General features: G+C 38.5%; 1 protein-coding gene across 2 annotated transcripts in view; it reads left to right on the top strand.

Moving 5' to 3' along the window:
- Positions 1-6,464: 6,464 nt before the first annotated feature.
- scara5 (scavenger receptor class A, member 5 (putative)) overlaps positions 6,465-13,858 on the top strand; it is a 100,091-nt gene continuing 92,697 nt past the window's right edge. Inside the window, exons 1-2 of one of the 2 annotated variants that reach the window (XM_087852083.1) lie at positions 6,465-6,667; positions 12,926-13,043. In XM_087852083.1, coding sequence (XP_087708209.1) covers positions 12,932-13,043 — 112 coding nt within the window. In that variant the 5' untranslated portion in view covers positions 6,465-6,667; positions 12,926-12,931. Of the gene's footprint in view, positions 6,668-7,677; positions 7,747-12,925; positions 13,044-13,858 lie in introns of those variants that run through there. The other variant, XM_087852084.1, reaches the window with a different exon arrangement.

Genomic DNA, 13,858 nt, shown 5'->3' with positions numbered 1-13,858 from the left:
CTAGCTTGTGCACAGAGAAAGCAAAAGCCAGATGTGTTTTGTATTCATACCATGAGTGTGCAGTTGGCGCATTGTGTGCTTAGTAGATGATGGCTTGTGTGTACTGTTTGATACGAAAACACCATTTTTACGAAGGTGTGAAGAGTTAATCTAGCTGTGTTCGCTTTTGCAAGAGAACTACAATGTTTTGATAATTGGGTGACAGGTTTTCTTATTTGTGTGTAGAATTTTGCAAAAATAGCCAATAGTTACAAAAAATGTGCTTAAGCAATCAGAAAAAACTGTAAACACTCTCAAAGTTCAAACCTTCTTTAAAGAAAAAAAAGTTTTCTGAGTGTGTGTATATGCATGTGTAGACTAGTGATGGGAATTCCAGCTCTTTTTAGAGAACTGGCTCTTTTGGCTCAACTCATTAAAAAGAACCGGCTCTTTCGGCTCCCAAGTGGCTCTTAAGGTTGTTTTGTTGCTTTAATTTATTTATTATCAACAACAATATATAATTATGCACAAAAGGAATTACTAATGTAAAAAAATGTGTTTTTTCTTTATATGTTTATTATATAAATATTATTTTTATTTATTCACACCACACAAAATGTAAAAAAATAAATTATGAAATACAAAAAACTATTTAAATAAATTATTTACAATTCAACTTTTAACTGTTGAAATTTTCAGATTTTTAAACCTTGCTTAACTCTCCAAACCTTCGTAAAAATGGTATTTTTGTATCAAACAGTTAACACAAACCATCACATTAATAAGCACGCAATGCACCAACTACACACTGATGGTATGAGTAAAAAACACATCTGGATTTTGCTTTCTCTGTCCACAAGGTAAGCCATGTCAGTTTGAGGTCATACTTTTGTCATAGGTCCGTAAACATAGAGGGATCCAAATTTCAAGTACTGGTGTTTATTCACACACATCAAAACAAACACAAGTGTTTATTTCCAAGTCAAAACAAAATAGTAATTTCACTGAGGAAAAAAAAGAAATCAGTCTACATCGTGTCGTCTCTCTGGGTCCAGCCACAAAATTTCGTCTACATCACATGCAATGTCCTCTAGTCCAAGGCACCGGGGAAAATATCTTCTGGAATGGTGTATCCAGGCCTGACATGATGCCTGGTCAATATCCCCACGTGCCTCCTCCATTGCCTGTTAAAAGGGCTATGCGTTGATGGGGATGACGATCATAGACCCTCCAGCACCAGGCAGAGAAGAACTCTTCAATTGGCTTCAAGAATGGAGAGTATGGGGGGAGGTTGAGTACAGTGGGTGATCTGTAAACCAGTTGCAGACCAAAGCAGCCCTATGGAAACTAACATTGTCCCATATGATGACGTATCTGGTCTGTTCTGGTCTCTGAACAGGTCTCTGTGTGCAGTGTTATATGGGCCCAGGGTTACATGATGGTGAACAACACCATTTTGACTTATAGCTGCACACATAGTTATGTTACCACCAGGTTGTCCTGGGACATTGATTATGGCACGGTGTCCAATAATGTTCCTGCCACGTCTCCTTGTCTTAGTGAGGTGAAAACCAGCCTCATCCACAAAAAGCTGCTCATGACACATGGCATCTGCCTCTAGCTTCATCACTCTCTAGACAAGACAAAACAAATTCAGCACAGTAGGCACATGCACAGCACTACAGTATGCACTTCCAGATTCAGTACCAATGATACTATAGCTTACCTGTACATAGTCATATCGCAGCTGTTTTACACGTTCACTGTTTCTTTCAAAAGGTACTCTGTAGATTTGTTTCATTCGGATTCTGTTGCGGGCAAGTACACGACCTAATACAGAAATGCTCACATTTTGTATGTTCTGGAAGGTGGTGTCATTCTCAATTATGCACTGCTGAATTTCGCGCAGCCTTATGGAATTATTTGCAATCACCATATTGACTATATGGGTTTCTTGGTCTGCAGTGAACATTCTTCCTCTTCCCCCAGCATCTGGTCGTCTAGCAATTCTGTAAAGTAACAATTTCAGTATTTTTACATCTATGGTATTGTTGTGTTTCTCATTAGCATATGGCAGTGCTACAAATCTTATTGCTAAGTGACTGTACTAACCGATTCACATTTCGAAATGTCCTTATGATACTTGCTACAGTGTAGCGGCTTGAGTTAGGCTGAACCCGTTGGCCAGCTTCCCTCAGGGTCATTCCATGGTTGATTACATGGTCCACTATTGTAGCTCTGATGTCATCAGTAATTCTATTTCTTAATCTTCTCACCCTTCCTCCTCTTCCCCCTCCTCGTCCTCTTCTTGCTCCTCCTTGTCCTCTTCCTCTAACTTCACCTCCTTCTCCTTGTCGTCCTCTTCATCCTATTTCTTCACCTCCATGTCCTCTTCCTCGGCCTCCTCTAATTTTCACTCTTCTCACTCTTCCTGCTCCCTTCATTGTACTCCACACGGACAGCTTACCTGTAGCTTATTTATAGTGCTTAGGCTGATTGCAAAGTGAACTAATTATCTAAAACAGTTTTCACATGTGACAGTGTGCCAGACAGTTGGCAGAATAGTGTAAATAATAGCCATAAATGTGTATAGTTTTGCTAGGAGTGTGTTGATCATTTGGAAATTGGGTGTAAAGCAGTGAGTTGTGTTTACAGTTCCACAAAAAGAGTGCTGTGCAGTAGATTGTACCTACAGTTTTGCAAAGTGTGTGTTACAAAATGGCAAACTGAGTGCAAAGCAGTGTTTGTGCTTTTAGTTTTGCAAACTCAGTGAGTGGTTTTGCTATAAGTATTAATAGTTTTAGAAATTGTGCTATAAGAATCACAGTTAGGGTTTAAGCATTCTTTCATTTTATGCATAAATGATGGTTAATAAATAGTTTATAGCTATGTTCATAATTAATCTGTAAATGCGTAACAAACAGTTATTAATAGTTTATTATGCATGAGTTAAGGGTCAGAAATAGAGAAACCTGACCAGTTTCTTGCCAAATAGTGAGCCAAATGTGTTCACCTATATATTTCATCTAGAGTTGCTATATTAAACATTTCAGACTAAGTTACTATCTTGTAAGCACAATAAGCATTTGTAAACATATTTTTTAGCATATAAAATTGTACTTTATAAATGCATTATAAATATTCACAACTATCAATCGGAGCTTTGTTGTAAAGTGTAAAGCATAACACCATTTATTAATGACTAATGAATATCCACAAATGCCAAATGGGAGCATTATTGTAAAGTGTAAAGCACAACACCATTTATTAATGACTAATAAACATTTATAAATGCCAAAAGTAAGACTTAAATGAATAGCATCTCCATTTATTACACTTGGACCTAAATTACAATCAGTGCTTGAAATAACATTTAACTACTGTCAAAAATGGCAATGTATAGCAAGAGTACCACATGTAACATTAAATATGTTATTTAAAACACCAAACAGCCACCCCCTCCAAAATAATTTCATGCCAGACTGGTTCAGACTGGAAATATTTTTTGTACATCCTTGAACAAGCATCCCAGTGGTCCATCAGGGTGCCGTCAACCAAGCCAAGATGACCATTCAAGAACCATGAGGTGTTCCTCCAGCAACTTCTCAGTACGATTTCCTCTTAGTCTACGGACATGTCCTTTGATGGTCATCCAAGCTCTTTTGATATGTTGTGTATGACTGCCAGATTGAGGATCTACAAACCACCTGCTGTGATTTACAGTGTAAGCACTCTTGTAGGCTCTCCACTCGTCACTGATAATATCACTACCTGACTTAACATGCTGTCTGATCAGAGGAACAAGGTGGCGCATTGATTGTTTTTCAGCAGGTTTTAACATGAGCCTTCGCCTTTTGCTTTTAATTCCCATCAGTCCAGATACCCATTTCTTCCTTTTCCATGCATTTCCAAAGCGTTCATTTGCATACTGAAAACAAAAAGAATAAAGTTAAGCAGAATATTTAGAAAGAAACATTCAAAAAGTTGGTTGCTTCTTAAAATTTTAGTCATATTCCTGTTATTTACAGTTTTTCCCAATTGTTTACACACAATTACTTGTACTTCAGACACAATGACTACAACATGTAACTGGTGCATCAACCTCCTGAACCAGTTCTGCTAAACCGCAAGCACAATTCCTGCTTCACACTCAAATTGCAGTTTTAAAACACACTTTTTTCAAAATACTACACACAATTCTCTGCATTTGGCACAATTTTTATGAAGAAAATCTCTTGTTTGCACAGGAAACACACTGTCATTCAAAATTGTAAATTCAATTGTGTTTTGTATACAAACATTCTGAAATCTTGTACAATGCACTTATGTAGACCTATGTACTGTCTGTAGTAAGTGTAAAACTGAACAAGAGGCTTACAGTAAGTCATGATGACTGGAGAAGATAGTGTTTTAGATTAAGCACAGTGTTCAACTGGTTCTTATAAATGTCTATTCATGTGATGGTTTGTGTGTGTCATTTGAAAACAAAATGGCATATTGACAAGAAATTACATTGTTTTGAATGTAGAGTTTCATTTTGCAGGAGAATTGAAGGGTTTTGCCCAATATTTTGAAATGGGCCAAGTTCAGACGTTACTTCTGGCACCAGTTCAGTTTCAGTACTGAAAGCAAAGAGAATGCAGGTAAACACAATGCAGTTTCTAAAAAAAGTGAGTGCCCCCTAAACTTAGTAACTGGTTGGACCACCTTTAGCAATAACAACTGCAATCAGGCATTTGTGATGACTGGCAATGAGTCTTTTACAGTGCTGTGGAAGAATTTTGGCCCACTCATGCAACCATATTCAAGGGTTTTCGAGCATGAACCAGCTTTTTAAGGTCATGCCACAGCATCTCAATCTGATTCAGGTCAGGAGTTTTACTAGACTTGAAAGTCTTCATTTTGTTTTTCTTAAGTCATTGTGAGGTGTACTTTCTGGTGTTTTTTGGATCAGTTGGATCAGAGGCCAAGTGCGCTTCAGCTTGAGGTCACAAGCAGATGGCTGGACATTCTCCTTCAGGATGTTTTGGTAGACAGAAGACTGTTGTTACCCTTATGCCAGATGTAATGACACACACGCCTTCCAAAAAGCTCAACTTTGTCTCGTCAGTCAGCTTTTTCCCAAAATCTTAAGGAACATCAAGATTTTTTTCAGCAAACCTAAGATTAACCTTTCTGTTCCTTTTACTCAGCAATGGTTTTTGTATTGCAACTTTGCCACGCAGGCCATTTTTTCCCCAGTCTCTTTCTTATGGTGGAGTCATGAACAATAACCTTAACTGAGGCAAGTGAGGCCTGCAGTTCTTTGGATGTTATTTGGAGGTCTTTGTGACTTCTTTGGTTAATTTTGGTCTGCCAGCCAATCCTGGGAAGGTTCACCACTGTTCCATGTTTTTGCCATTTGTGAATAATGACTCTTGCTGTGGTTCGCTGGAGTCCCGCAACTTTAGAAATAGCTTTATAACCTTTTTCAAACTCAGAGATGTCACTTACTTTGGTTCTCATTTCTTCCTAAATTTTCTTGGATTGCAGCATGATGTCTGACTTGCAGGTTCTATTTAAGTGATTTCTTGATTGACAGCAGGTGTGCCAGTAATCAGGCCTGGGTGTTGCTAGAGAAATTGAATTCAGATTTCCAAAGATGGGATACGTCATAGTTAATTTATGCTAAATTTATGGGTGTTGGGGTGGGGGGTCACTTTTCCACACAGGGCCATGTAGGTTTGGATTTTTTCCCCCTACTACTACTTTTAGAAACTGCATTTTATGTTTACTTGTGTTATATTTCTTTAATATTTAAATTGTTTTGATGATCTGAAACATTTAAGTGTGACAAACGTACAAAAAATGGGAAATCAGGAAGTGAGCAAACACTTTTATTATCACTTCATTTGTTCATTCAGACATAAAATGTTTTATGTATTTAGTGTTGAAACAAGGCAACTGATCCATGGTGCTAACTTCTGTCTCCAAACCACTCAACATGAGTGGCTTGAGTTGTTTACAAAGTTATAGGGGCATGACAGCAATGGTTTGGACATGTACAGAGGAGGTATAGTGAATAGCAGCTCCATATTCAGCATACAAAAAATGCTGAATATGGAGCTGCTAGTCAGGAGAAAAAGAGGTAGACTGCAGATATGAACGATGATGTTGTGAAGGGGGACATACAGAAGGCTGGTGTGCCAGATGAGGATGCAGGAGATGGAAGACAGAGGAGATGAAAGCAGGTGATTTGCTGTGGCGACCCCTAAAGGAAGCAATCAAAAGTGGAAGAAGATGGGACACAACTCACTTTGTTTTATTACCTCCATCCAACAGAGGGCGCTCGTGTACAATAGGTGAGTGTCATCATCTTCACCTCGCAGCCTCTGTCCCAGCTGCTCGGCAACTTCAGCTGGAGTTTAGTGATGGTCACATGACGTTGTTATGGGTATATTACCCCAAAATGTCACAGTTTGCGCTCCACTACGGAGCTGCTGCCTGTCTCCACAGCACTGACAGAGGCTGTGCATGTTCCAGTACTATTAGAAACTTTACCGATTACTTTTTGTTTTGTAGTTTTTATTATTTTTTGAGAGCTGAGCCACTGAAAAAAAGGAAGCGAGAGCATCAGGACGCAGAATTTTGAGGGCAATTATGAAAAACGCGGAGCAGTGAATTTTATTTCCCGTTGACAGTTGAAAAGGTGAGACAGGAGGACTCATGCTGCTTCTCTCCTTCAGGATGTCGCACAGGCTTAGCATTATCTGAGAAAATATGTAACGAATTTTGACTTAAATATGCATCTGTCTGGTCTGTCATTCATTTGAAAAAGGACATCATGCAATGTGTACATGCAGAGGATCCCTACTATAAATCACTTAAGTAGGCTCTCGGGAAATCTGCGTAAGAGTAACAGATTTACCAAGGCTTGGTAAGTTAATTAGTGCGTTCATAGGTTAATGACGTTTGTCCCTCATCTGTAAAACCACCAACTGGGCTGTTTCGACCTTTGTAGAGTTGCTGATTTATTGACATGTGTTCCACTTTTATTGCTATTAGACTATTAGGCTGAATTGCTGCATACAATTTATTGGAGCTCAGCGCTACACAAGGACAGGAAACCCACACTTAATGGAACTCATCCTCAGAAAATTGTTGCTTTGTGTTTCCGCGGTCATGGATGAAGTATCTCTGCTAATTAACCGAGAAAAATGGGTTAATGTTGCACACGGATGACTGAACAATGGCGTGGTGTGTTTGCCTTACTGTGACGCTTTCAAGGGATCCTCAGATTTTATGGAACAAACTGAGCTGTGAGCTTTTGTTTTGATCACAGGGAATGTTTTTGATAGTAGTGATTTTTTTTTTTATTGCGTATTGAAAAGCAGTTTGACATTGGGTGTTATGTAATGTTTTGGAAATATATATTTATTCCAATTACACATGCACTCATTTATCTCTGTCGATGTACTTAGATTGTCAGGAGAGACCACACGCGTAGTGTCCCTCTGACCTCGCAGATGATCAGATTCTCTGCTGAGGGCAAATCTCACAGAGCGACAGTGCATGACAAGATAATTGCTTCCTCTTATGCTACTAGAATTGAGAGCAGTCCGCATGCTGTGCTGAGTGAATTCCCATTCACTCTTTGTGCATTCATCTTCTGTGAAGTTGACCAGAGCAGAGATTTTATAAGAGACACACAGAGAATCCTGGATTGAAATCTATGGAAAATCAGCAAAAATAAAGATGGTGGAAGAAATATAACTTCCACGGGTTCAAGTAAGTAAATGCTTTAAGTGGTGCTTATCATGTTATTTCAATGGTGATTCAATACAAATCACAAAACACTTGAAAAAAGGTAATTAATTAAACAGTAAAGGTAATTTATGTGTTGTTTCAAAATAAATGTCCAAATAAATCCCCTGGCTGTTGCAGAGACAGTCATGATGGTAACTAGATTTGTTTCTATTACCTTTATCAGACCCAACAATTTGCTATTAACAGCAAAGCTTTTCTTTTTCTTTTCATTCAAACTGTGGCCAGTAGGCATGTAATTAGTGGTCTCTTTACATTTTGTTGCCAGGTGCATTATAGACCAAGAGCCAAAATATTAGATATACTATAGTGATTATGACAAACCAAATGTGCTTTGGAATCTGCCCTGCAACCAATCACTTAAGCAGGTACTGGTCACTGTTATGACACTACAAAGACAGTTTTTTTTGTATTGGTTGAAAGAACTTGCTGGATTTGAGATTTTTTTAATGCAAAAGTGCTTGTCTAAAGTGGATTTATAAGATCTTTGTAGTTCAAAATGAAAAGCAGTATGATTATCCTGTGGGAGCTAACATCTTTTCCCCCAATATATATCTACTTAAATGTAAGATGACTCCCAAAACAAGTTAGCCTTTTCACTCATAATTGTGGATGGTGTTAGGAGGATCAAGTCTGTGTATTGACTAGATGTGCCCCTGATCCCAATCTCATGGAGCACCAACATGGTTACTACTTGAATTTTCTCCTTTTGGGTTAGATCTGTGCCCTGCCTCAGCAGAATGTGCAACAGGAAGTAGACAGGACACCAATGTGCTTTGCTACTGTATTAATTCGCCAACAAGTACCCGCACTGTTCTCACATGGACTAAGTCAGACATCAAACAGACTTTGCAATTTGGAGCTAACAACAGGAGGGCCGCGACAATGGCCATTTTTGACGTTAGGAAATTCTCACATAAATCTCTATTTGGGATTCTTTGATTGCTGTTTCTCTGCTCTAATTTCTCTGTAATTACCTTGTTTGTGTACCACAGAACTCTGAAAATGTGTCTTTTATATTACTATAATACACAAAATCTTTGTTGGTTTGCCTATACAAGAATGTCAGGAATCAACCAATCAAAACTGGCAAACAAGCATGTTTTAGGCCACTGAAGGTTCTCATCTATATCAGATATGTCATCACACTGTCTAGCAACCACCTATAAATGAACACCTTATGAAAGCATTGTAGCCTTTTAATTTCACAACACTAACATCTAATTTGTATCCACTGCATGTTTATATTATAGCATCATTTTGTTGCCTAGCAACCACATAATCAGCGATTAAAACACACACAGTAAACAAAACTGTAGTATGGGCATGTGTGTAGCTATCTCATTCATTTCATGCTTAAAATTCTCTAATATTCATGTGGTGTTTATTTTAATTTATTTTTTATGATGAAGTCCAGAAAAAACAAAGGTCCGTAGTTGCAGAGCTGGAGAGGTAAAACACTAACTGCTTGGCTTTCCCACCATCCTCTGTTGGCACTGAGCGATTAAAAGTGTTATATCCCACCAGACGCAGTGTAATTAGAAGATAACTCTCCCCACACGCACAAACACATGTATAGGAGTGTGGAGTTTTTAGTGGAGTCACCTAGCAACCCTAATGGCTTCTGCCTAGTCTTAGTCTAAATGTCAACCTGACCCCCTATCCTATCTTTAATGAGAGACTTGACTGAACGCTTTTTAATGACTTTCTCAAACACTCACAGATCTGCCACTAGGGTTTGTGGAAGTTTAAAACCCACAACTCCTTACTACAGCAGATTTCATTTTATCCCTCCGAGGTGTCTGACATAACCTCTCTATCCATGTCTTATTTGTCCTGTGTTTCCTTTTATATTATTCATATTTGGTTTGCATTATGTATACTGTGGGAAACCCTGCCCAAGCTAGAAAAGTAAACATGCTCGACGTAAAGTAAACAGTCTGGTGAACGAGTTCATGCTATTAGAACTTAAACATGCATGCTAATAAGTTCCTCGTTTTATTTAAGTCCTTAAGACTTAAATAAAATGTAAACCTCTGTGTGCTTTTATTAAAACTGAGTTCAAGAGGTCATGTAACTCAGCTGCTTGATGACACTGTCAACCTGGTGCTCAAGGTGGGATTACTGCTTCCAAGAGAAGGATCTACTGGAATCCATAAATTAATCTGTTAAAATGCTCTGCATTCCTCACCTTGGGTATTTGAGAGAAAATATAAAGTCAAACAAAATGTGGTGATGAATTTTGCTTATATAAGTTTTTACATTTCACAGTGTTAGAATTTTTTTCTTCGCATTTTCTTCTTTTTTCCACCAATATATTTGGAAATATTGAGCAGTCTGTCGGATTCTAGTTGTTCATTAGCTCAAAGATACACTTGAGCTAATGATTAATTAAATCATTTATTTTTAATGTTATCATAAGTTATTACTCTTCAAATTATGGCTGGAATTTCAAATTAGAAATGGTACTGTTCATATGATGTTAAACTGGCTGTAATCCCCAGCTTAGTTACTGGTAATTAAGTCGTGTTTTTAATCAAGGGTTAAGTTGGAATTACAACATAGATCCTTCTCATTCCAAGTACTTGTGTTTACCTAGGTGTGTCTGGAAAAAATGCATAATTAAACGGTGATTATTTACTGGTTACAGTATTAACATGTAAGCAGTGTTGGGGAGTAACGGAATACATGTACCGCCGTTACGTATTTAAAATACAAAATATGAGTAACTGTATTCCGTTACAGTTACCGTTTAAAAAGGTGGTATTTAGAATACAGTTACTTTGTTGAAATAAATGGATTACACGGCGGTACTTCCCTGTTTCATATTGTGGCGGGTCAGGACTGTTTGGGTTTTGTTTGACAGCTACGTTCTGTTGTTCCGGGCGGCAGCGTTGCGGTTGCCATGGTTACAGGGTGCCGCTCTCTCTCTGCGTGTTTCCTGGGTGAGAGAGGCCTTGTTGTTGTTGTTGTGCTAAGCTAATAGGCAGAATGCTACAGGTATAGCTCTAAAGAATGTAGCATCATAGGCAGTGTAGTCCGTGCTGCAGGGAGAATGGACTGCCAAACCCGTTATGTGTCTGTGAGCGAGGGAGGGAGAAAAAGGAAAAGTCCGAGCTGTCATCGAGCAAAAACGGGAGCTGGAAGCATGTAAATATAATAATAACCACTGCAGCCAAGAAGAGTGCCTGACGAGCCCAGTTGTAAGTAAGCTATTAAGACTCGACTGTACGCTGTGTTCGTGTTTTCCTCTGAAACAATAAGTCCCGTTGCAGCAGCCTTTCAATGCCTCTCTCTGTCTCTCGCTAGCAAAGTTGACCCAGACAACAAAGTAAAGCTAGTTTTCAGCTACGAGCTCAACACAGAACCCACCGTATTAGCCAGAGGTCCCTTTACTACGGTTCGGAGCCGCGGACCTTCAGTAACAGTAATAAATCACAGCAATAGTACATTCATGTAGTTGTAGACAGCATGATAATATATTAAGTAATCCAAAGTATTCAGAATACGTTACTCTCATTGAGTAACGGAATACGTTACAGAATACATTTTGGGACATGTATTCTGTATTCTGTAATGGAATACATTTTAAAAGTAACCTTCCCAACACTGCATGTAAGTGAAAACTTAATTGTCTAATACAATCAAACACAGTACATTCCCATGTTTAAAACTTGCGTTATCACATGTTTAAAGATATGAAAACTGCATATGTGTAAACTGGAAATCTCTCAACAGTAGTATCCCATCTAACCAAAAATTCAACATCCAGAAAGTACAGAGCAAAAACTGCTTTTTATTTTTGTGGGCAAAATTTCTTATTCTGCTGCCACTGCAGACTCAATATATTTCAGAAAGTGGTTGTTAATTAGATACACTGTTCATCAGATAATTTATAAAACTGAGTATGGCTACCAGCTCTATATTTGCTCACTTACCATTTCCACTTGGGCTGACATTCAAATACTCCACCATGTTTTGGAAAACTGGCACAGAAGTTAAACCAAATTGCATGAGGAGCAGAAGCCACTTCCACACACTGCTCACTGCCAGTTGGTATGAAAGGTGAATATCTCCTTTTCTCATGGCCTATGACTGACCTTTCATAATGTTTTATGTGTTTTCATTCATACTTTTCTAAATGTTGCTTTCTAAAAACAAAAAGACTAATGTAATGGGGCTAAAACATGACTTCTCTCCATCTCTGCTGGCTGAGGAAACAAATCACATAACACTGGCTTAAAGACTGCCATATCATAAGCATTTCCTTCTGTTTAGCTTGGAAATGTGTGTTTATTGTTGTTTAAAGCCGATCAGTGCTCCCACAGCTTCTCTACCTCATTTGCAGTAATAGAAGGCAGTAGATCACACTTACTTTTTAAGGACCACCTGTACTTGTGAGACACTGACAGTGTGGACTGTGTAGAAAGAAAGATGTAGCTTGAGGAAGAAAGATGGAAGTTGAAGTCAGATTGTGGAAGTCTATGGGGGGAAAAAAACATCGACTCCTTTGATTCATGCCCTCAGTAGACAGTTTGCTGTTTACTTGTAGTGAAAAGGTATGATAAAGAATGGTCTGGTTTTGTGATTGCCTACCTTGTGATTGACAAGTCAATCTTGTATGAGCATGACTCTTTTAGTTTCCTACTAGCAGAAATGCACTCTGGTTTCAACACACAAAGGTGGCAACAGAAAAAGCTTCCCACTGGGACTTCATTAACCAAAATGTGACTCTAAGGTGGCTCTGCCCATATTTTGCATATAGACAGTGGTTGACAGTCACTGAAAAAGTACATTCAGTAACTGCAACCATTGCAGTCACAATGTAAGCAGTGAAAACTGTACATTTAATCCTCAGTTAAAATCGCACGCTGGTTTTAGGATGAAGAAGAAGCTGTGTCTCTGCTTGAACATTGTATAACAGCATGGTTTCTGAGCAGATCATTTTAAATATTAGCATTTGAGGCTAACCAAAATAAAATACTGAAATGTAGCTAATATACAGGAAGCGGACTGATCCAGATTTTGGTTTCCATGTGCGTGTAAACTCACTCAACATTAGATTAAACTTTCAAATATTTATTTTTGTTTTAGAGAGATTACAATCCTAAAATAAGCATATGTATTTTCTCTGTTCTCTCAGGAGGAGATGGAGAACAAGGCCATGTATCTGAGCACAAATGAAGAGAGAGAGAACGTCTCGATTTATGAAGAGGCCTATGATGGACACAACTTGTCCAAACTCAACCTGTGTGATGAAGGTAGGAGGAATAACTGAGCTGTGAAAGTGCTGAGTTGAACACAAGGCTTGCTGCTTTAGTTCTTTTAACTAAAATGCAGGCTTTTTCCAAAGGAACAACCTCGATTTAACCTCCCAGCACACCCACTGCATGTCCTGCTGCAATAAGTAGGTGATCACAGATGTTTGTAGTGAAGGTTGTTCTCTAATGACAAGGACAGCTCTGAAAACTTACCGGAATAACCAGGAAACAAAATGGAAAAATAACTGATTTTCAGGATCTTTTATTCATATATACAAAAGCCACCCACACGCTGATAACAAAGACAGGATCTGTCAAGTGCGCTAACACACAGGCACAATGCTGTCACCCTTTGGCTCTCACGCTGCTCTCACTGTGGTCATCTATAGAAGCCAGAAATATCCAGGAGCAACATCTGTATATGTGTGTAAATGCAGGTGCAGCTGAATGAATCTGCAGTTGACCCTGTGGTGGTCTCAGGTTTCAGTGCAGGAACGGCCAGTTTGTTGGGAAAGACTTATTAAATGTTAACTTAAGAATTTGTTGACATTTTAATGGAAAGTGGACAATGGCCGTACAGATCAGAAACTGTCCTCGTCCACTTTTACTAATCCAAGAACATTTTCACACCTCATTCAATTAAAGAGAGCATTTCTACCAAACAGTTTTAAAGCACAAGACTCTGACAGAATTTTAAAAACAGAGGTTAAATTAACCAGGCGGATTGCCCAAAACTCTAGTTTCTCAAATGACAGCTTTAGACTAACTGCTACACACTTACATGTTAAGATGCCAAACTTTTACTGAAACATGCT

The sequence above is a fragment of the Neolamprologus brichardi genome, chromosome 15 (assembly GCF_056152115.1).
Source record: "Neolamprologus brichardi isolate AB-2024 chromosome 15, ASM5615211v1, whole genome shotgun sequence".
NCBI classification, from domain to species: Eukaryota; Metazoa; Chordata; class Actinopteri; order Cichliformes; family Cichlidae; genus Neolamprologus; species Neolamprologus brichardi.
The sequence above is the reverse complement of the archived record's forward strand: the minus strand, read 5'-3'. Positions and strand labels throughout refer to the sequence as shown.